At 49.9% G+C, this 21859-nt stretch overlaps 1 protein-coding gene across 1 annotated transcript in view; it reads right to left on the bottom strand.

The window, feature by feature from the left end:
• LOC101999605 (CUB and sushi domain-containing protein 2) overlaps positions 1–11019 on the bottom strand; it is a 514736-nt gene extending 503717 nt beyond the window's left edge. Inside the window, exon 1 of the mRNA XM_026782281.1 lies at positions 10622–11019. Within this exon, the coding sequence (XP_026638082.1) occupies positions 10622–10829 (208 nt within the window). The 5' untranslated portion in view covers positions 10830–11019. The remainder of the gene's footprint in view (positions 1–10621) is intronic.
• Positions 11020–21859: the final 10840 nt, after the last annotated feature.

Consider the following 21859-nt stretch of genomic DNA (forward strand, 5'->3'; position numbering starts at 1 on the left):
GGGTAGATAGATAGATAAACAGGTCTATCCCTGAACCTCCTATTGTCTGTAGACTTCCGGTCTTAGCACTTCTATTTGCATAACTGACCATTTACCTCAGTTTCCCTGATAAGCGTCTGACTTTTCTCAGGGAGAGTCTTAAATACCAAGGGCTAGGGCTTCACAAATCTGGTGACTTCTTCCCAAGTACTGGTACTCCCTTTCCCATCCAGGGGAGACTGGAAGACTGGACTTGGCTGGTCCACTCTGGAGTTTCCTCCCACGCTGCCTCCCACTAGCAGCCCTGAGAAAAACATGTAGGTGCTTCTGTCTGCTTTTCAACAAGCACTAAATCTAGAGGAGTGGGAATTCGTACACAAGGAAAACTGAACCAGGCTTCTAGAGTGTTCTGAACTGTCACCTAACAGATCCAGTCTGGGGGAAGGACTTGGTGACCGGAGTTCCCACACCCCAGGGCTCGTGTGAGCAGTTCAGGAAAGCTAAGCTTGCCCAGGCTCCTCTGGGAGCTGCACATCTCACTAACACAAGCTGTCACCTCCAGGGTGCAGTGGCCTCAGGAACGGGGCTGGGACTGATGAGAAAGGGTGAGACAGAGGGTAGGGAGAATTATTGTGGCTGGAAAGGCAACTGCCGAGACAATGAGGACCTTCCTAGGTTCCTTCATGGCCAGGGTCACAGGGATGTGACCTCTGTGTGACACAGCGGAAGCTGATCTTCAGTAAACTTCCCTTTTGCCCCTGGAGAGCTGGATAGCTGAGTGGCTCCTGGACAGGCACAGACAGAAGGGCAAATACATGAAAAATTCAGGGATCTGGCTTGCTCCTAGATACTCACTCAGAAGTTGAGAGAGACGGGTTGGGACTTGATGTCTTAACTGGAAGATGTGGACTGGCTGAGCCTATGGACTTTTGAACTAAAGAAATCGCAAGTCCGGACTCTCCCCTCCTGCCTGTACTTGAACAAGGAACCGAATCTTCTTAAGCCTCAGTGTACCCAACTACAAGAAGACGCATTTCTTTGGAGAGCTGTAAGGCATATGGGAGAAAGGTGCAGCCCTCAGCATGAGAGTTCTGTGAGGAACAGTTCTGGGGAAACAGTAACGACGCAGAAGGAGGGGTGCAAATGTAACAACCCCCCAAACAGCCTGCTGCTCCAACATCCAAGCCTGTATCCCTGGAACCAATTAGTCACCTGCTCAGGCTTGAAGAATCTGCAAAACAAAGGCAGCCCAGGGCAGCCAACCCCCTTCCTTGCTTTGCTTAGCGTTCCCTGGGCCTTGGGCACCTTTCAACTGTCCTTCAGGGAGTGAGTGAACCTGGTTTGAAAGGCGTTTGCATCTGTGTCCCAAGCTCAGGGCCACTTGGTTCTCAGTTAATGTTCTAGTGCGCTCTAGCCCTTGGGTCATAAACAGATGGCGCAAGCAAAGGTCTTAAAACCCTGCTAGCTGGCAGAGCTGTTTGGGCTGAAGAGGGACTTGAGGAGAGGCCATAGAAGAGGTCCTGGGTTCAAGTTCAGGAAGAAGCTTGGCTCTGAGGAATAGTGATGGTTGAGTGATGGTTGGGTAGAGAGGAAGACGACCTCCACAGAGACTGGGGGGTCTCAATGTCTAAGGAGGAGAAAGACTAGGAAAGAGGGGGTACCAGAAAGTAAAGGGGGGAAGGGAAGAAAAGAACAGGTCATAAACCAAACTGAATGGTACCCATGCTCGCTCCGATGAGGTTGACTATGCAGTCTCCCCACATGTGAAACCGTGAAATGAACGCCTCTAAATCAGTCCCAGCAGCCACCAGCTCTATTGTCATTTTTCTCTGGTGATGAAGAGTTTGCGACACTCACGTGGAGGTAGCACAGTGACCTAGGATCCAGGAGTGGCTTTTATCAGCTTCTGACAGCTCCTTCAGGCCCAGGAGGCTGGGGCACAGGGAGGAGATATGGGACAAAAGGGGTCCTCTGAGCTTCTCCCAGCTCCCCTCTCTCTATGATCCTCTAGGTTCCCCCAGCAGCACCTGTGTTCCCCAGACCACCCTACGACCCCCTCTCTTCCTTAAGCCCTAATTTGCTTTTGTTGGATACTTAATCACATCATAGAGAAAATTAACTAACACAGGGCACAGTTCAACATCATTAAAAATACTTGCATTTGTGCTACCCCTCACTGGTGTGCATTTGTTCCTTCTCTGCCACATACATTCAGGTGGCTACCACCTTTTATGTGAAATATGCCGTGAACACATGCAAGATTTATGAAGTCCATCTAGGGGCCTGGGACAGTGCAGGCCCTCAGTAAATGCCTGCAAAAGGCCTCTATTTTCTCATATTCTCTACGTGAAGCACCCATGGATTAATTAATTTTTTCTTTAACTGGGGTCTTCAAGAAACAAAGCCTTGAGCCAGAAGGGGGAACTCTTGGAGAATCTGTGAGCGCAGAATGGGTAAGAGGGGCCTGGGACTCTGTAAAACAATGGGCCAGGTGGGACTTGTCCCCAAGCTCACCAACACACTCAGATTTCTCGGCTCCTACCTTCCTCATAACACTGCTGACAATGAGGGTGTAACCCAGTTGGTATAATGCTCATTTGACATGCAAGAGGCCCTGTGCTCAATTCTCAGCTTATAAACCAGGCATGAGAATATATGCCTATAATCCCAGAATTTGGGAGGTCAAGGCAGAGAGAGTAGAAGTTTTCAAAGTCATCTTACATAGCAAGTTAAAGGCTAGGCTGGGACATATGAAACACTGTCTCCAAAAAAAAAAAAAAAAAAAAAAGTGATGTGTCAGACTGAGTCAGAGTGAAACGCCTCTCTCCAGAGAAAGAGGTGGCAAACAAGACAGAATAGCTTCAAAATATGCATATCAAAATTTAATTTAGGGAGCTGGAGAGATGGTTCAGAGGCTAAGAGCATTGGATGCTCTTCCAGAGGACACAGGTTTGATTCTCAGCACCCACATGGCAGTTAACAACTCTCTAGAACTCCAGTTCCAGGGCATCCAACATCCTCTTCTAGGCTCCACAGACACCGGGCACAAATGTGCACAGACATACAGAAAGGCAAAACACCCATTTACATGAAATAAAAATAAATGAGAGAGAGAGAGAGAGAGAGAGAGAGAGAGAGAGATGAGAGATGAGAGAGGAGAGAAGAGAGAAATATCCAATTTATCAATTTGGCTAGGTCTTATGGTATAGGTCTATACTCCCAACTACTTGGAAGGCTGAGACAGGAGACTCACAAGTTCAAGATCTGTCTTGGGCAACTTAGACAGATCCTGTTTCAAAGTAAACGTGAATGGGGAGAGGACTGGAAATGCAGTTCAATGGAGAGCGCTTGCCTAGAATATTAGAGTTCAGTTTTCAACTTTGACAAAACGACTATAATTTTAATACATATGCATTATCAGATCACAAAAAGAAAAGGCCAAGAGTTGACAAGTACACAGCAGACTTTCAAAGTGACTAGTAATCGGACAATGCAACAGTCATTCAAATAGTGACATGTCACTTTGACCTCATATACACGGCAGAATCAGAAAGTATTGGTAATATTAAGTATTGAAGAGGATATGGGAAAGCAGAAACTCAAGGTACTCAAAGTAGAGCTGGCATATCAGCTGCTACAAAACACCATGGACAAACAACAGAAAATCAGCCTGCTTCTGGGGACCTCAGGCTCCCATTTAGAATAACAGAGTTATCATCAAGCAAGGTCCCAAGAAAGCGTGTAGGGTATACAAAAGGTACAAGCAGGTTCTTCAGCACTTTGTGCGTGGTCAGAGAACAAGGAAGGCAAGGGTGGAGGATTGAGTGCAGAAAAAATATAAATAATTCCTGATGCAACACTGTCTCAGAAACCCAAGTCCCAGGCTAGACACACATAAGGACCCCAGGGGGATCTCTTGCTCTGACTGTCCTGCAACTTGCTCTGTAGACCAGGCTGGCCTCAAACTCACAGAGATCCACCTGCCTCTGCCACCCTGAGTGCTGGGATTAAAGACATCCAGCAGAATCTGCAAAACACAGGGTTGAGTAAAACAAGCAGGAAAATGGAAACAAGGAAATGTATAGGGCAATGTCATTTAGAAACACCCCGCCATACTGGATAAGGACCATGCGTATTTCAAAAGGAATGGTGAGGGATGGGTAAATTTATCAAACAAATACATCAGGTGAGGTTGGAGACCTCAGCGTAGATCTTGTCCCCTGAATGGATGTGTTTGGGGGAGGTTTTACCTCTTCAAGGTTCACAGCATACTGCTGCCAGGGGCCAGGAGTGTGGAAGCTGCACACAGGAGGTCTAGTGAGTTCTGGAGGGGAGGAGTTCTTTCTCCTTTCCCAGTTATGAGGAGCAGTTGTGCTGGCTTTATAGCAGGGAAAATGGGTGAGGGATGGGATGCTGAGGTCCATCCTCACCCACTGCCCTGAGCACCCCAGGGCATAGGCAGGCAGACCGTGGGCCTCATTTCTAGAAGCTCATATGCATCAGGCTGATCAGGGGACAGAGCTCACAAAGGTGAACTTTTGGGTTCTAGTGTAACAATTCTGGCTTCCTTCTGTTTTGTTGATACCGGAGCTTCTAAGTCCATCCTGAAATAGACAGGATGGGCCTTACTATTGCTCCCATTTTACAGGTAAGGAAATTGAGACCCAGTTACAGAGAGGAAATTAATTTCATTATCTCAAGGCCACACAGGTTGTGAGAGGCCAGACGGAAGCTAGAAGATTAACTTGCTGACTCCTGGATCATACAATGACTTTCTCTTGGTCACTCTGCTGTGAACCAACCTTCTAGGATTGTACATACGACAGGAACCAAGAGGACAACAAGCCAGGGTGTTATCCTGAAGGTTTTATTTGGGGACAGTTTAATGGGGAAAATAAAGCATTACATTTTCACCCCCTCCTCTCCACAACGTATCAGACACACCCACTCATCCCCAATCCTGCCAATCTCTGAGTTTCTGTCCACCTCTGACCTCCACTGTCACCTCAAATGGCACTGTATGATTGTCAATGGGACTCAAGCAGGGAGACACAGGCAGCGCTAGAGAGACAAGCCCCCAGACGCCTGCCTGCATCAACTCTACCATACCCACTCATCTCAGAAAGAAAGAGCCATCGATCATGCCACACAAAATGCCTGCACGCCCTCTGATAATACACCCCACCAACGGTCTAAATTTCATCTCCGCTTTCTCCTTCCAGAGCTACAACCGTCACACTTGCTTACTTTCGATCAATAAAGAGATGTCGCTACTTAATAGTGGGACTTACTCAGTTTTTCTATCTGGAAACCTGGAAGACAGACACGATTCCCGTCTTGAAGTTTCTGGATCATAATTGCACTTAAGTGAGTCTGAAGGAGACACTGGCAGAGAAAAGGGCTCTTTGTGCAGCAATGTGAGCCCTAGACCACACAGAGAGTCTCAAATAAACTTCTAAGAGATATTGGCACTCTCAATAATTGACCTATGCTATTTTTAACATCACAAAAAAATCCTTGTGATGATGATTATGTCTAGGAGAGGACCGAGATCCCTTTAGAGATCAGTTCTGTTTCAAACGTTACAACGATATAGCAACAAGCGATAGGTAAAAAGTAAAATGGGGTTTCCGGTGGGAAAACTCTCCCCAATAAGGAGAATACGAGTCAATGCCCCCTGCCCCACCCAGGCATTTAAATGTGGATGGCTCAAAAGCAGACACAAAGGAGTTCTGTGTACCAGACTTGACATTAGTGGCCATTATACTCCTGGCTCATGCCAGATGAATTTCTCTGATATGGCTCCTGGTGGTGGTCAACCAGGACTCTCCCTGAAGAATGCTCTATTATAGTTTGGATAGGGAAACCCACAATATCTTGGGATCCATTCTATGTGGGAGAAGAAGGTGCAAATGAAGGCTTTGTTACCCTAGAAACTTCACAGTCCAGGCCGGAAGTTCACGGTGTCTTGGAGAGGAAGACAAAGGTCCTCCTGTCACAAGACATCAAGCGACATAAGCGCCCATGTTGCAGTTCTACCTAGACAGGAGCCCGAAGTTTAAGAGCAAAGTGACTTTACCATCATCTCTGAGACAGCTGTATGGACGATGGAGGAGCCTTGCTTTTTAGTGACTACAAGTTTGGGATCCAGGGCAGAAGGATTCCAAATGGCTTACACTTCTTGGATTTCCTGAGAAGAACGGCGTCTGGAGGGATGTGTAAGGGCTCTCAAGTCAGGTAGACCTGAGTCCAAACTACACCTGGGCCACTGCTGTGCACACTGAGTTAACACATGCCAGAGCCTGAGCACACACTCGCCAGGGAGTTCTTGGTGCACCTCAGCTACAGGTGTCACTCCTCTGGCTGTCCACACAACTTTCTGAGAACCCCAGCTAAAGGCACACAGCCCCCCTGGAGGGCTCCTTTGTCCTCCACGTTGCTGCTGGGACCCACCTTCCCCTTTAAGCAACAGCTTCCCAAGGCAGGTACAGTCCAAGTTGGCTGCCCGAATAACTTGTCCCCTTGGAGGTGAGGGCTCTGTGCCTTAGCTCTGAAGCTCAGCCTGATCTCCAACAGGAGCATGTGTTCTGCTGACTCCCGCTGGCCTGACAGGGACAATGACGTGGGTAAGCCAGGAGGAGCTGCTGCCAAAGCCACCTGCTGGAGTCTCCAGGACCAGCAGAGCCCATCAGTGTGTCAGACCCCATACACTAGTTTCCCAGTCCCTTTGATTCAACAAAGCCACCCAAGCCACCAACCCTGGACAGGGCCAGCACTGCCTGCTGTACTGGAGTCAGCCTTGGTTTTTTTTTTTTTTCGTTTTTTTTTTTTAAACCATGAGCCCACAAATTAATTATAAATGAGATTTCAAACCCAAACACATCTTGGTGACCGAACAGTCAGTTACCGTTTTTTTTTTAGACATTGCCCTGTTGGGAGCTAGGGGAGTTGAGGACTTGTTGCTTTGCTTCTAGAATCTAGGACACTAGCTCATCAACCTGTGACATTTAGTTGTAGAGCAAAAACAACTGGGAACGGAACTCGGTGTCTGTCACTGCGTCACCTCTACAAACCAGCTGGCTCTCTTAGTCCCTAAAACTCAGTTTTGCTTCATCAACCCCTGGGAAGCTCTCCAAGGAAAAGAATATGAGAACCGTCTGCTGGGGGAACAGCTAGCTGTCCGTCAGACACCAGCTCTGTGCTCAGCAGACCTCATGCAGCTGGGTGCTGGGGCTACCAAGAGAAATAAAACCCTGTCTCTGCTCTCAGAGAGCTCATGGGTTAGCAGTTGAGGCAGGCAAACATGTTTCCATTTCCTTGGTACTACAGTAGAACACTGGCTGCACGTGGCGCAAGAGGCAGGCTGAAAGCCGGTACTTAAGAAACAAGCAAGACAAAAAACATCAACTGGGATTCATTCCTTTTAAACCATAAAGGTGAGGACATAGAAGAAAATCAGAACTCTTTACAGGTACGGTTTAATATCTGTTCTATTTGCAACCACTCCTTGGGAACGAAGGGACACCCCAGCCTTTTAAAAAATGCAGTTTCTCAATCCAGAGAAAAGTAGCTGTGCTTGAGAAGAACCAAGGGTCTCGAATTGCAGGTCTCCATGGCCAATGATGCAGAAGATGGGGGTCCACCTAAGAGTATGGGATGGGTAACTGGGCAGTTCTGGAAGGGAGGTATGAGAGCAATTATCTTAGGAGGGGAGCACCAAGGTAAGGCGCCCCAAGAGCAGGTGGATGTACAGGCTGAATGGACTGACTGTATCTGCAAACCAGGAAGCCAACAGACGTATCTGGAGACGGTTCACAGGACATAGCTGTCTGGAAGCTTCTGAACAGTGTTAGAGGGCTGAGCAGGGATGAGCTCATCTGGGGAGTGGGGACAGGGTGAGAAAAGTGATAGCTCTGGGACACAGTGCTTCAGGGAGAAAGCTGAGCGTTAGAGAGTGGGAGGCACCGAAATATAAAATCCCAAAAGCCCAGAAAAGAGAGACTTCAAAAGAAGTGGCTCAGAGTGGCCAAGGCCACAGAGAGTAGGCAGGGGAAGTGCAATGGGATTGGCAAGGAGGAGGTGCGTGGTGATCTCTTCTAGAACGCTTCAATGCCAGGCTGCTGGAGTGACTGGAAGCAGGGGGTGAGTGAATATCCCCTTGGATATTGGGAAGGTAGTTAAATGAGGTTAGGAAGGCCAAGTGTTTAATGGTCTGATGTAAAAGATGCACTTGCTTACAGGTCAAGAGGAAGCAGGTTTCAAAGAGGGAAGTAGAAGGGGCGGGTAACTAATGAGAGGAGGGAGGCTGGGGTTCAAGGGAAGTGGGGGTCGGAGTGTGATGAAAGGCAGGCAGGAAGGATGAGATGGAAGGAGACAGGCACGGATGAGGAAAACACACACACACACACATACACACACACACTTGTACACGTGCCCCCCCCCCCGCAAATCCTCGTGTTCACTATATCCGGCAGCCCCCTAGCCAAAGGAGGTGCTCAATCCCCAAAGCATCTTCTACAGTCAACAGTGTGAAGAGATCACAAAAGGAATGTCTTTCCTTCCCCCATGCCTCACACACTACATCCTGCAGATCTGTCACTAACTCTATTTTCAAATGTCTGCTTGGCTGCAAGGCCAGACAGTGTGTGGAAATGCACAGGAAAGCTACTGAGAGAAACAAGCCAGAGCTGGGCCTGCCAGAGTGCAGCTGCCCCTCCTTGAGACACACACACTCTCCAACTTATATACCTACCCAAGAGACAACGACAAATGGGTCTCAAAAAGGCAGCCTTCCAGCAATGCTGAACCCTGTGAAGGCCCGGGTGAGTCGGCCTTTTTCTCTCTCCAGGGACCTGGCATACTCAAGGGGGCACGGCAAACCCAGCAAGAAAAACAAATTTGGCAATCCCGAACGAGTTCCAGTTGCCCAAGGCAGAGAGGGCCCTGGCCTGGACAACCATTTAATGGGCCCTACAGCACGTAACAACGGAGCCCACAGCCCATGTGAGAAGTCTTGGTGACTAGAAAGAAGCAATGGTGTGAGCAGCGTCCGGGTGGGTGTGGGTGTGTGAGAGGCCGAAGCTGAGAGACAGGTGCACCACGGGCGCCCCTCTCTGGGTGTCAGTAGCTATGACTCCTTAGGTGAACTGAGAAAGTCCGGTCTAGAAGGGATAGACAGGCAAGACTGTCTTGGGGAGCCCTCCCTCACAGGGAACCCCAACATTGAATGACTACAGGACGGATGGCAAGGTCTGAGTTCACAAGATGCTGGAGGCCAAAGAGAGCCTGAGAGTTTTTACCATTTACTCGCTGGACAACCATGGGTGGGGTACACTTTCCAAGAAGCGGCAGGGTTTGGGGATAACCCAAGCCAAGGCTTCAGAGGGTCAACCTGTAGTTTTAAAATACCAAACAAACAAGCAACAACAAAAGCGCTACTCTATGCCAGAGTGTCCTGGCTCCAGGCCCAGGCATCAGGTACTTGGGGTTTTCTTTCCAAGCGGGTGTTAGCATCCAGTATCCAGTGAAGAGAAAATGCAGCTCCGGGCATCCCTGCTTGGACTGGTCCCCTCACAGGCACAGAGAACTTTCTAGGTTGTTGCTAAGCTTCAGAAGGTGCCATGGGGAAAGTAGGAGAGAACCAGTTGAAACCAGTAACCTTTAGTGTGTCTGGGTTCACTAAAAGGTCCACGTGCCTCCCCTCCGCTCCACTACTAACTGTAAGCTGCAGCCAGACATCCATCCTAAAGTCCCAGGACTCTCCGCACCCTTCAAGTCTGTCCCGACTGGCTTAACGAGACCGGGTCCTGCCACCCGCGCCACGGTTGCCGCAGCCCAGGCGTTCGGCTGCAGCAGGGCGCGGGAAAGGGCACTTTGGCGCGGAGTGGGAACCAAGCAAGGGGGATGTGTCGGCACGGACCCTGGCGGCGACATTCGCCTTCCTCCCTCCCAACTCAGCGTGATCCCTGCCTCCACCTCTAGTGGTTCAGCCCCTTCCAACCACCCTACAGGAGCCCTTCAAGAAAGATTGCACGGGACCCCCGACCTGGGCGCGCGCCTACCTGCATCCCGCCCCCAGCCCGAGCACCGAGGGGGCGGAGGGCATGTGAAGAGGGGGGAGGAGACCGCAGTCTCTGGGCTGCTTGGGCGGGGGCAACGGCTTTGGTCTGAGAAAATGGGCGGGGGCAGGGGAAGACCGACCCTGCAGACGCGGAGGGGGCGCGCCAAGCCTCTCTAACCCCCGGGACGGGCGTGCCAGGCAGAATTGGGGAGCGAATGGGGGAGTAGGGCTCCAGGAAAGTTTATACCGGAAAAGCCTGGCACCTTATGGGGCTGGGAGACTGGAGAAACTGAAGCCACAATCCAGGTGCCCCGCAACCCGGGGAGGGGGATGTCTGTCTCCCAGGCCCCACAAACTGGCCGGATCCGGCCAAGTTGCGGCTGGGCTTGGGGACGTCCATGAGGGTAGAGGTGAGGACGTGGTCGAAGATGGAGTGGAGGTTCTAGACAGACAGACAGAGGCGAATATGAGAAGCAGGGTGGGTAATCAGGAGGAGGAAGCCAAGCTGGGGTGGGGGAAGGGACTGGGACCGCGTCGAGGTTGGGTGGGCTCGGGTGGGGCGCGCGGCCCGGCCGGACTCACCCGCGGCAGCCGAGGCACTGAGCAGCCCCCAACCCAGCAGCAGCAATAGTGGCGGCGGCGGCGGTGGTGGCGGCGGCGGCGGTGGTGGCGGCGGGCGGCCCCAGCGACTCCCGGTGCCCGGCACAAGCGCCCAAATCCCGGTTTCGCCGCGAGCCCTCCCTGCCGGGCAGCCGCAACATCCCTGCTCCGGTGCCCGCGAGCGCGGCATGGCGCGGCCGGCAGCCCGAGGGAGAGGCTCCGCTCGCCGCTGAGGAGAAAGGAGGTCAGGAGAGCTCTGAAGCTTTTTTTTTTCTTTCTGCTTCGGGAGGAAAAAAAAAAAATCCCGGTACGCGGGAGCCCTGAGCTTCTGCGGCTGGAATGAACCAAGTGTCCGCCCGGCCGGGGAGAGGCGCGCTGCGCTCTCGGAAATGACTCGCTCCAATCCCGCTTCGCGGGGTTCGCGCCGGGGGGCGGGGGGGTGAATTATCCCCGGATTAATCACTCCGGAGCCGCTTCTCCGCCGCTCCAAATGCTGGGGGTGGAGGCGCAGCTAAGGAAAAAAAAAACGGGGAGGGGGAGCTTCAGCGCCACCCGCACCTCCAGATAAACCACAAATTACATCTTTAAAGGGTTGTTTATTCCTATTTGTTTTACAATTGACCAGTTTCTTTTAAGTTCAGTCCTCCAGCTTTCATTTATAATATCACCATTAATACAGCCCCTCCCGTACACACACATACACACGCATAGAGACACACACTTGCACACACAGGCACATACACGCCTCCTCCACGCTTGAAAATGGGAATGCTGCCTGGGGAAAGGTAACCGAGGAAGATCGCAGTTCTCCGAGTATCTTAAGAGATAATTTTGGGTGCTGGCTTTGAACTTGCAGTCACGGGGCTGGGGAGGACACACTGGAGTTCAAGTCACAGGAGATGAGTGCATGGACAAGGAGGGAGGCAGGATTAAGAATTGAAGAGTGGGTGAACAGGGATGAAGGGTCCCTTTCACTAGGTCCAGAGCAGTCCTACCCCTAGCCTAAGACAAAGTCGCAGGTGTGTGTACTGGGTTGAGGCAGGGCTGTGAGGTTGGGGCAAGGACTGTGTTAAGACTTACTTGTACAATTTATCCTCAAATTTAAATGTCTGGGCCCGACTTGTCCCCCACATCCTCCCAGCCAGGGTCCCAAACCAGCTGAGTTTTTCCCAAGGGAGTGAACCTTTTTCTTCCCCCAGGCTGGTAGCAATTGCCTTCAGACCTCAAGGGCTCAGTGTAGATTTCCCCCACCCCATCCCCCACCACGCCTAGGCAACAGTCTCAGTCTGGTTTACCCTAGGCTGCTCTGCCAGTCACGATGGCTCCTTCGTCGTCAACGCCAAACTCTTGCCTAGGGCGAAAAGACGCTTAGGGAGGTAGGAGAGGCCGGAGGGGACCACGAGAGACAAGGCTGGGGGGGAGGGGGAGGCCCCGCCTGGCGTGCGCAGCGTAGAAACACCTGCCTGTGTACACTCCACCCCCCTCTGCCAAAAGCACCCAGAGAGGCAGCTCTGGCGTTTAGGGAGTCTCGCAACCGAGTGATTTGGCTCAGGAGAAAAGGACCACTGATGGCAGGCGGCGAGGCCGGGACATTTCCTGGGAAGGACAGGGACTTCAGGGTTGATGAATTGTGTTTGGAGTGTGGAGTGTGTGTGTGTGTGTGTGTGTGTGTGTGTGTGTGTGCGTGTGTGTCGGGGGGAGGTTGGTGAAACCCAAGTTGGCCAGCAGTGAGAGAGCCTGGGAATTTTCCGGGAAAGGTTTGCTGGAGGGCTTAGGGATTATGGCAGGGATTGGAGAGGAGAGGGACAGGCAGGAGTATTGGACACTAGTTTCTTATTCCCATCAAAAACTTGCTCTGCAGAGCCATGCTTTCTCAGAGCGCTTGGTATGAATCTTTCTCCCTCCCCCACCCCACCCGTGGTGGTTCCGGTTTCCCTGCATGAGCTCATCTCACAGCTGGGGAGCCAGCCCGGTGGCCCCCGGGGTGGGCACGGAGAAGTCTCTGAATCCCAATCCCCACCCCCATCACATTGGCTTCCCCTGGCCCCTACAGACGCGGCCTCGCTGAGTGCCAAGAACCAACTGAAGCAGCCAGAAAGCCTCAGTGAAAGGCTTGCTTTATGTGCCTGGGACAGCGAGGAGGGGGCTATTCGCTTCCCATTGTCCAGACCCAGCCCCCCAAAGAGCTAAGCCAGCCGAGGCTCCCACCAGCCCTGCACGGTGTCGTGGCCTTAGGAAGGTTTCCTGCTTCCTGGACCTTGCCTAGGGTGGACTCTTGAGGGTGGACTCTTGGCCCTTCCCTTAGCTCCTGTGGGCAGGGTTCTCTTCCAAGGAGAGGCGAGCAATGATGGCCAGGCCTCTGCAGCCCACAGCTGGGCTGTTCCATAATTGTGGGGCTCAAAATGTAGGACTTTCTCCTACCCAAGAAACCGACTGGCTGGAACTGGCAGATAAAGTTTACCCTGGATTCCTCTGGGAAAATGCTCTCCACCCTTCCTGGGGGCTGTGGAAGGCAGGGGCACAGTTTAATCCCTGTAAACGACCCACTTACTCATATCCTCCGCCTCTGGAGCTTACTCTGATCTATTTGGGTCCACACAAATTTACACAGCGCCTCCTGTGTTCAGGGGCCCTGTACTAGGCTGCGCTGTGAGCCCCGTGGAGATGCTCAGTGTGTGGTCCTGATTTGGGAGGAAGCAGAGGTGGAAACCCACAGGTAACTGATGCAGCCAGACAGCTATAATCTCCACAGATGAAGAAGAAGCATGCTGTACAGAGCCACGTTGCTACACTGAGGTGGCTTTGGACTTGGTGTATCAAGAAAGCTAATTTAAAGAGGCCAGGAGCATCTGGGCTGGACCTTGATGCCAGGATAAGGACTTGAAGAGGATGAAGATCCACATAGACAATAAATACTTATTGAGCACTAACGTGTGTCCAGGCACCATCTTAGAAAAGGACAGTGGATGCTTCTTAACTTGATGAAGCCATTAAGTAAGTAAACATGCCTAAGGTCCCTATGAAGGGTGTTGATGAAGGAAAGATGTAAGAATGTGGGGTGCATTTTATGGGGACCGTCTGAGAAGCCCTCTCTGATGTGACCATGAAAATGTATCTTAAATTAAGCAAGTTGCCGAGGGGTTTCTGTACAGAAGGATCAGGCAAGACCTTCCTTGTGGAAGGCTCCAAGTGACAGCACGTAAGGCTGGATTGAGGTGAGCAGGGAAGATGGCCTAGAGAGGCAGAGATGGAGAGACCCAGACCAGGAGGCAGATCATGCAGATCTCCTCAGGGCTGGTGAGGATTTGGACTTTATCCTGTGCAGTAAGAAAGAGCTGTACCTTTTTGCTGGGGCCGAAATGGCTGCAGATTGTGTGGCTTAAGCAACAATGATTCCTGCACAGCCGTGGAGGCACAAGACGCCCCTAAGCTTGGTTCTTCCTGAGGTCTCTTTCCTTGGCTTGTAGATACAATGACTGTCTCCTTGCGTCTCCGCGTATGCTCCCCTCTCTCCACACCTGCATCCAGAGTTCCTCTTTTGAGAGGAAATCAATTATTTGGGGTTAAGATCCCACCCTAACAATCTCATTCTAACTCAGTTACCTCTTTAAAAAAAAAAACTCTATCTCCAAATAAAGTCACGTATTAAAAATGGGGGAGGGGCATCGAATTATGTCTTTTGGCGAATGGGAGCACCACCCAGTCCCTAACAGGTGGAAAGGGCTTTGCAGGTGGAGGAGCAGCAGCAGCGGGATGACGATCGGAATACGCAGGTAAGGAGGTGTCTGTTAGGGCTGAAGGTGTCGTTCAGTGGTAGAGTGGCTGGCTGGCATGAATTCCTGAGTTTGAGCCGTGGTGGGAGGTGGGGAGAAGTAAGAGAGAGGATGTGTGCTAGGCTGTGAACATCACAGGGGGCTGTAGCAGGGCTTGCTGTGGAAGCTGGATGCAGTCCTGCCTTAAGAGGTCTATTTTCATTTCTAGCCCAAGGAACCAAGTAGCACAACACTTCATTGTACTCTGACCTCTCTGTGAAGAATGAAAAGGAAGGGGAGGAACAACAGGAAAAGATTGACACTCTGGAGGCTACTGCAATGGTCTGAGCCCCAAATCTGAGTAATATGGGCAAAGGCGGGATTGGAGAGACCGGGACAATGGCGATACCTTCAGAGAGGCTGAGAAGTAGGGATTAAAGACATTCCAGGCCCTCATCCCCCAAGCATGGGAGAGGGTGGCTGTCAGCCCAGAGCCGGAGCCAGCTCTTTGCCCACCCCTTCCATTCCCCAGATAAGCAATAGGCAGCCTTGGGTCAAGGTCTCTTCATAATATCACATTGCAGGAAGGGGGGGGGGGAGCCACTGCAGTGTAGTGACTAGCCGAGATAAGCCCAATACCCAGATAAGATCCTAGTTTGCTTCAGAAAGAAAACAAAGCCTGGTGCTTTGGAGGACTCCGGCTGATTCCACTAAGAACTGTAGTCTGGGTGCCCTGAAACTTTCATTCTGACACAAGAAGAAAAATCAAAGAGGTTTCTGAAGCTGGGGGAGAGAGGGCGAAAGAGGGAGAGAAGACAGGGTGGGGGAGCAGAGAGAGCACAAATGGCTGTTCTAGGGATGGGAGGGCTAGGCTGGGATCTGAGTGCTGAGCCATAGGAGTGAGCCTGCAGGGAGTCTGGCCCCGAGAGTGGGCTGATTTCTCAAGGGTGAGGCCGGCACTGTGGTGGTAGAGGCATGAGTGACAGAATCATGGGTGAACAGCCCAGGAGGAGCCATAGTGAGATCCACGACACAGAGGGAGGAGGGCCAGAGTCCAAGCTATTCCCTCTGGTGTTCCTGAGCGTTGCGGGCAACAGATTTTCATATTCTTCCAGGAAAACCAATAGTTGTGAAAGGAGGGAAGAGACGGGGCTCACATCAGGGACAAGATGCTTCAGGATTTTCTCCTTTGCTGCCAGGTCTTAATCCACAGAAAAGGGGCTGCCCCCGCTTAGTGGAGCTTCTTCAAGTTCAAGTTCACCTTAACGGCGATTTGCCTCCCTCATCCCACTTCCCTGCCTGCGACATCACTTCTCCTAACTACCACCCAGCTCAGGTGCCACCTCCCCCAGGCAGTCCTGCCCACTCTGCCCCACTGCTGGCTGAGATAACCCTTAGGCACCGGCTACTAGCTGGACATCACAAATACCTCCTTCCCTTTTCAGAACAGAGACATTTAATGGAGGAGATGTCCAGGAGACATCTGCTCATGTGTGCAGACATTTTTTGTTGTCACACTGACGGGTACTATTGGCATCTGGGAGACAGAGGCCAAGGTTACTGCTAACCTTCCTATGATGCCTAGAGCGGCTCTTTCCACCCCCAAGAATGGTCCCACCCAACCGTCAATAGGTCTGAGCTGTCCGTGAAAAGTGAATGCCAATCAAGACTACATCTCCCAGTAACCTTTGCAGTTGGATGCTGTGTGAGGCAAGGTATTAGCCAAAGGAATATAAGCAAGAGTAGACTAGAGGTAGAACATTTAGGCATGTCTAAACCGCAAAGAGGAGGAAGCCTGGGTCTCAAAGTCACCACGGGAAGGAAAATCACCTGCCCACCAGAAACACCCATTCTGGATCATTCTGAGTAAAATATTCTTGTACAGTACTAAGGTACTAAGCCATTAAGTGACTGGAGGCTGTTAGAGCAGCTCGCCATGCCTGGCATAGCTTTGGTTCCTCTGTGTTTCCTAGGCATTCACAGTCATGAATCCCTCACTCATTCATTCATTTCTGCTGCAAGTGTTCCTTATGTGTCGGGCTCTGTATGAGGATCCAAAGAAACACTTGTAATGAACGAGACCTCACGCAAGGTTCCTGCCCTTACCTGGCTGATGACATACTAAGAGTTAAATGACAAGGCACAGTTGATGTTGCCAGGAAGGTGATGGGAAGCAAGGGCGGCTCCATGCTCGGTCAGGAGAGAGGGAGGTAGGTGAGAAGTAGCATTTTCTAGAAAGAAAGCCCAGGGTGCAGGGAGGTAAGATAACACTAAGAAGATGCTGCACCAGGCTGTGGCACCAAGAAAGGGCACAGGGGCACCACAGGCCTCTGTCTGTGGTACTCTGGGCTCTCGGATGTCCGTTTTCTCATTTGCTATCACCCAGGCGGACTGGAGGCTCCTGAAGGCAAAACCTTTATCTTGCCTCTTGGGTTCCCAGTGCCTGTATTGTGCTTGGAATTCTTTCCTCTCGAATGACCTAGGAGGTTTTCCCTTCCAGCCTTCTCAGACCAGAACTCATTTCTAATTCTGTTCAGTCCTCCTGTTCAGCAGGCATTGTCCATACCCACAGAGACTCCAGAACCTGAAGCCTGGATAGTCACCCTAGTCCCCCATATCCACATGATCATTAGTCTCCTAAAATCAGCCTCCTCGATGCCTTGAAGATCCTTCCGTTTCCTTCCATCCACTCCGCCACAGGCACCCTGCCGCTGCTCATGCCCTCGCCCCCCATCTTTCTCTGCCATCAGTTAGCCTTTACAATACTAACGCCATAATTTTACTGCCCTCCCCGGACTTTCTGTGAGCCTGCAGGGTGAGATTCAAACTCCTGCCAGGCCCTCCCCGCAAGGGTCTTCATTGTCTATCTTTGCCCTGACAGGTTCTGGTTTCTGGTTTCTTTGAACTTAACCTCCTAGCTGGAGCCCTACTGAGGCCTTTACAGTCGGAAGCCTTCCTTCAGGGTCTTGCTGTGTGCTCCTGTGTCTACCTGGAATGCTCTCTACCGGCTTCTGCATCTGGCCTTCGCTTATTTGCCCTTCAAAACTTAGCGCAGCTGCGAGAGCTCTCCAGCAGTCTTCCGCCAGTGCCTTGGTGGATTTTGTCACTTGAACGTGAAATGTCTCACATAGGTTCGCATGCTGGAACACTTGGTCTCCGGCTGTCTTGAGAAATGTCTCACATAGGTTTCCATGCTGGAACACTTGGTCTCTGGCTGTCTGAGAAAGCGGTGGAAACTTTAGGAAGTGGATCCTTGTCAGAGGAAGTGTTTCACTTGGGACTTTACATTCTGATGCACTTCCTGTTCAAGCTCTTTCCTCCCCCCCCCCCCCAATGTGGATAAGCCCTTTCTCCTCTAAGCTGCTTTTACTAGGGTATTTTAGCATAGCAACAGACTGTTGACTCAGACAGTGGCCTTTCCCTGAACTTGGATGAGTAGATGGACTTTTGGCTGGGTGGATAGGGGATGGATGGGTGAAGGGCTAGATGAATGAACAGACAGATGACTAAAATCTTGAGAGGTTCTCAGTGCTATTTGTGAAATGGACTCACTGCTATCTCCTGGACTTTACAGACTGACTTCCTTAAAGAAACTCCTCCCTCGAGTTAGGATTTAATGCTACCCTCTGTCTTCAGAGAACCCCGTTATGAGAGACTGATCAACTTAACAGCATTTCTGTCTTTTATGAAAGCAGAATTGAATATATTGCCCACTGTGTCACTCGGTGTCCTTTAGACAAGGACTCATGATAAATTCATGCTTGGAGTTATTTCCAGGAAACACTTTGTCTCCACAGATAAAGATGTGTGCTTGCTGCTGGCGGGAAATAAAAACCGCCTCTTGACCGGTTTCCACTTCTGCTTCAGCTCCCGAGTAGGGATACCTAGTTTTATTACCTTATTAACTCCATGCAGTCAGATCAATTCAGGGGCCTGGAAGTGGCAGCTCTTCCTGCTCTCTTCCAATGGAGTCAGTTTGGGCTTTTCTCAGTAAAAGTTTTGCACTTGTAAATCTGAAATCTTCCTCGAGCCAATATCGGTGACCAGTGTCCCAATGAGGAAAGGGAGGGTAAAACACGAAGCTTCCGGTTGGTGGCTTAGTTAGGGTGTCTAGAGCTGCGACAAAACACCATGCCCAAAATCAATTTGGGAAGAAAAGATTTATTTCATCTTGCCCTTCGGGTCACACTTGAACACTCAGAGAACTCAGGAAGGATAGGAGCTGATACTGAGGCCATGGAGGAGTGTTGCTTACTGGCTTGCTCCCCATGGCTTGCTCAGCCTCTCTGACAACACCCTGAACCAGCGGGCTCCCTCTGTTAATCATCAATTAAGAAAATGCTCCGTAGGCCAATTGGTGTGCGCCTTTTCTCAGCTGAGGTTTCCTCTTCCTGAATTACCCTAGCTGGAATCAAGTTGACATGAACTAGCCAACTCAGCAGGGATCTTGTATAGAGTATCTCCAGAAATCTCCACGTGGCTAGCATAACTGGGTCTAGCAGAGAGACCAAAATGGGAGGTGACCAGCCAGCCTGATTCTGGCTTTGTCGCTGTCTTATTGGGCTTGGCTCGCTGGCCACTTCTGCAGACCTTTAGGTTTCAGACTGGGACAAACTGCCAAGGTGCTTATTTAACATATCAAAGTGGACCCTCCAGTCTCTTCCTGTTACAGGGCCCCCTTGGCCTGCATACCCTGCCCCCTACCCTGAACTCCAGCCCAGGGGCTGGGCTGCCCTTCCCTATATAAGCCAAGCATTTTGGTTACTTGGTCTTTTTGCTTACTCTCTCCTCTCTTTGGGCTCCTGGCTGTTACACCTGATTCCCCTCCCCCTCTCCCATTCCTCACATGGCTTGGGGATCACTTCCCTTAAGGACTCTCCCAGATATCCCTGCTTCTGGCTATGCTCTCCACCGCTCCCACAGATCTATAATAAACTTTCTCCTTCACCAAACCTAGGAGCTGTCACGTCCTTGCCTTTCTATTTCTTTTTTGTTGTTGCTCACCAACCATGGCCTTTCTTTACCCCAACTTTAAGTGCAGATCTCATAGACTGACATTTTTACAAGATTGCTCATAATAATTGCTGATAATAATATTGATTTTCCTGTACTGAGGACCAGACTTCATACCGGGAATCTTACATGCATCTTGCCCCTGTTTATTCTTTTTTTTTTTTTTTTTTTTTTTTTTTTTTTGTACTAGGGACTGAGCCTAGGGCCTCACTCTTGCTAGGCCACTGAGCTATATTTATCCCTAGCCTGCATTTCCCTATTCGAAATCCCCTTAACTACTTGTGGTTGCCCTTTGCATATGAAAGCAATCCCAAGTCAGCAAATAGCAGAGCAAGCATTTTAACTCAAGGGCACCAGTTGCACCTTCCAAGCGTCTGCCTACCCCCTCACCTGTGGGCAAAAAGGCACTTGAAGAATAATCCCGCACCACCCCAGGAGTGAGGGATTGCTGGCGGTGTTGCCAGGAGACAGATGACACAAGTCACAGCCTTCCTTCCGGAACACTATATGTTCCTTTCCAGAGCCCTGGAAAAGACTGTCTAGCTTACAGCCTGCTTCCATTGCTGAGACAAGTTAGCAGCAACTTCCTCTTTCTCCTGATACTTTGTCCTCAGATGTCCCAGTCCCACCTCTGGGCAGTTTGACCCTTTAGGTATGGAGGAAATGGGAATGGAGTGCAGCTGTCTATAAATTTTTAGGGACTTCCAAAAGAATTTGAGGCCTGGATTTTTTTTTCTCTTTTCTTTTTTTTTTCTTTTTTGTTGAGATAGTGTTTATCCATGTAACAGCTCTGGCTGTCCTAGAACTTGCTCTGTAAACCAGGCTGGCCTCGAACGCACAGAGATTGGCCTGCCTCTGCCTTCTGAATGCTGGGATTAAAGGCGTGCGCCACCATCACCTGACCTAGGCCTGGAAATCTTTGTTAGTGCCACAATACTTTTTATTTTTAAAATGGCAACATGGAAATCAGTAAATGTTTAATCAAATGCAAAGTATAATATTATATCAACTTCATTAACTGCCGAATTTGGTAGGCATAAAATTTTCATTACATTTGATAAGGATTTATAGGTTAGAGTTTTTCTCGTTGCTCAAGTTTTCCTGAGTAGGCACCAAGATGGGGTAGAAACCTCAGTTGCCCAGATATTAAATAAATTATTCATGGCCAAAAATTTTTTTTAAAGAAAATGGCAAACAAAAAAAAGCTTTGCAATTTTCTTTTATACCTGAAAAGATGTACATATTGTTAAAAAGTGACATATGCCAGATGAGGAAAAGGGTAGGAGGCATTTTGTTTCTGTTTATTGATTTTCAGTTTTTTGGTTTGTTTGTTTGTTTGTTTAAGGTATGGTCTCATTATACTTCTCTGGCTGTCCTGGAACTCAGTATGTCCACTAGGCTGGTTTCATATTCAGAGTTCCTCCTGCCTCAGTCTCCTGACAAACTGGCTTTTGGAATTATTTTTCTTTATGCATGCTAGGGTAACTACTTTGAGGTGTACCCTATGCTCCATTAAGATTTTAAAAGAGCCCAGAACACCCCCACTTTTTTGAGTTTTGCAACCTAGACATATTTGTGTCAGAAAGGGAAGTGGACTCTGACTGCAGGGCACATGGGAATGCTGCCTTCCCCAGAGATCAAAAGCACAGGACTGGAGAGAAAGCTCATTTGGTAGAGTGCCTGCCTAACATTCATAGAACAAGGCGTGGCAGCGTGTGCCTGGAATCCCAACATGCCCTTGGGAAGTGGGGCTAGGAGGGTCAGAAGTTCAGGCTTGTCCTAGGACTACAACAATAAAACAAAGTGTCTATTCCTTGAGAAAATCAACAGGAAAGGAAAAAACTTTATCAAAGTTAACTAAACGGCAGGAAAGTAATATCCAAATCAACCAAGTCAGAAACAGCCATGTTTTCATTTCTCTAAGCAAGGAAAGAAAAGTAAAAGAAAATAAGTAGGAAAAGCGGGGAGTGGGGGTTGGGGATGAAGGTGGAGGGAGCAAGAATCCTCGCTTTGACAGCAAACTTGCAGTGGAGACAATGTATTCACCAAGCCACTGAGCTCTTCCCATATATTGTCTCAGTTGGCACCAAACAGCTCTCTGAGGTCAGGGTTTTATTAGGTCTATTTTGTAGAGAAGTCAACTGAAGCACACAGGGTGAAACAAGCTGCCCAGGGTCATATTCAGAGTAACGGGGAAGTTAAGAACTTTCCCAAGTTAAAAATAATTCATAAATGAAATAGTGTCTGTGACCATTAATGCCAGGCTTCAAGAACGAAGAAGAAAAGAAGTGGAAGGCAAGCCTGTCTTGTTCAGTATTCTGTCTTCAGCATCACTAGTCGTGGGTGCTAGGGGGATGTAACTCCCTGGACACTGGAATTAGCTTAGTCTGTGCCAAGCACTGGTGGCTTGCTTTGTTATATACAAATTTTGTATATTGAGATTAATTTTTTAGAA

The sequence above is a fragment of the Microtus ochrogaster genome, chromosome 10, assembly GCF_000317375.1.
Source record: "Microtus ochrogaster isolate Prairie Vole_2 chromosome 10, MicOch1.0, whole genome shotgun sequence".
NCBI lineage: Eukaryota > Metazoa > Chordata > Mammalia > Rodentia > Cricetidae > Microtus > Microtus ochrogaster.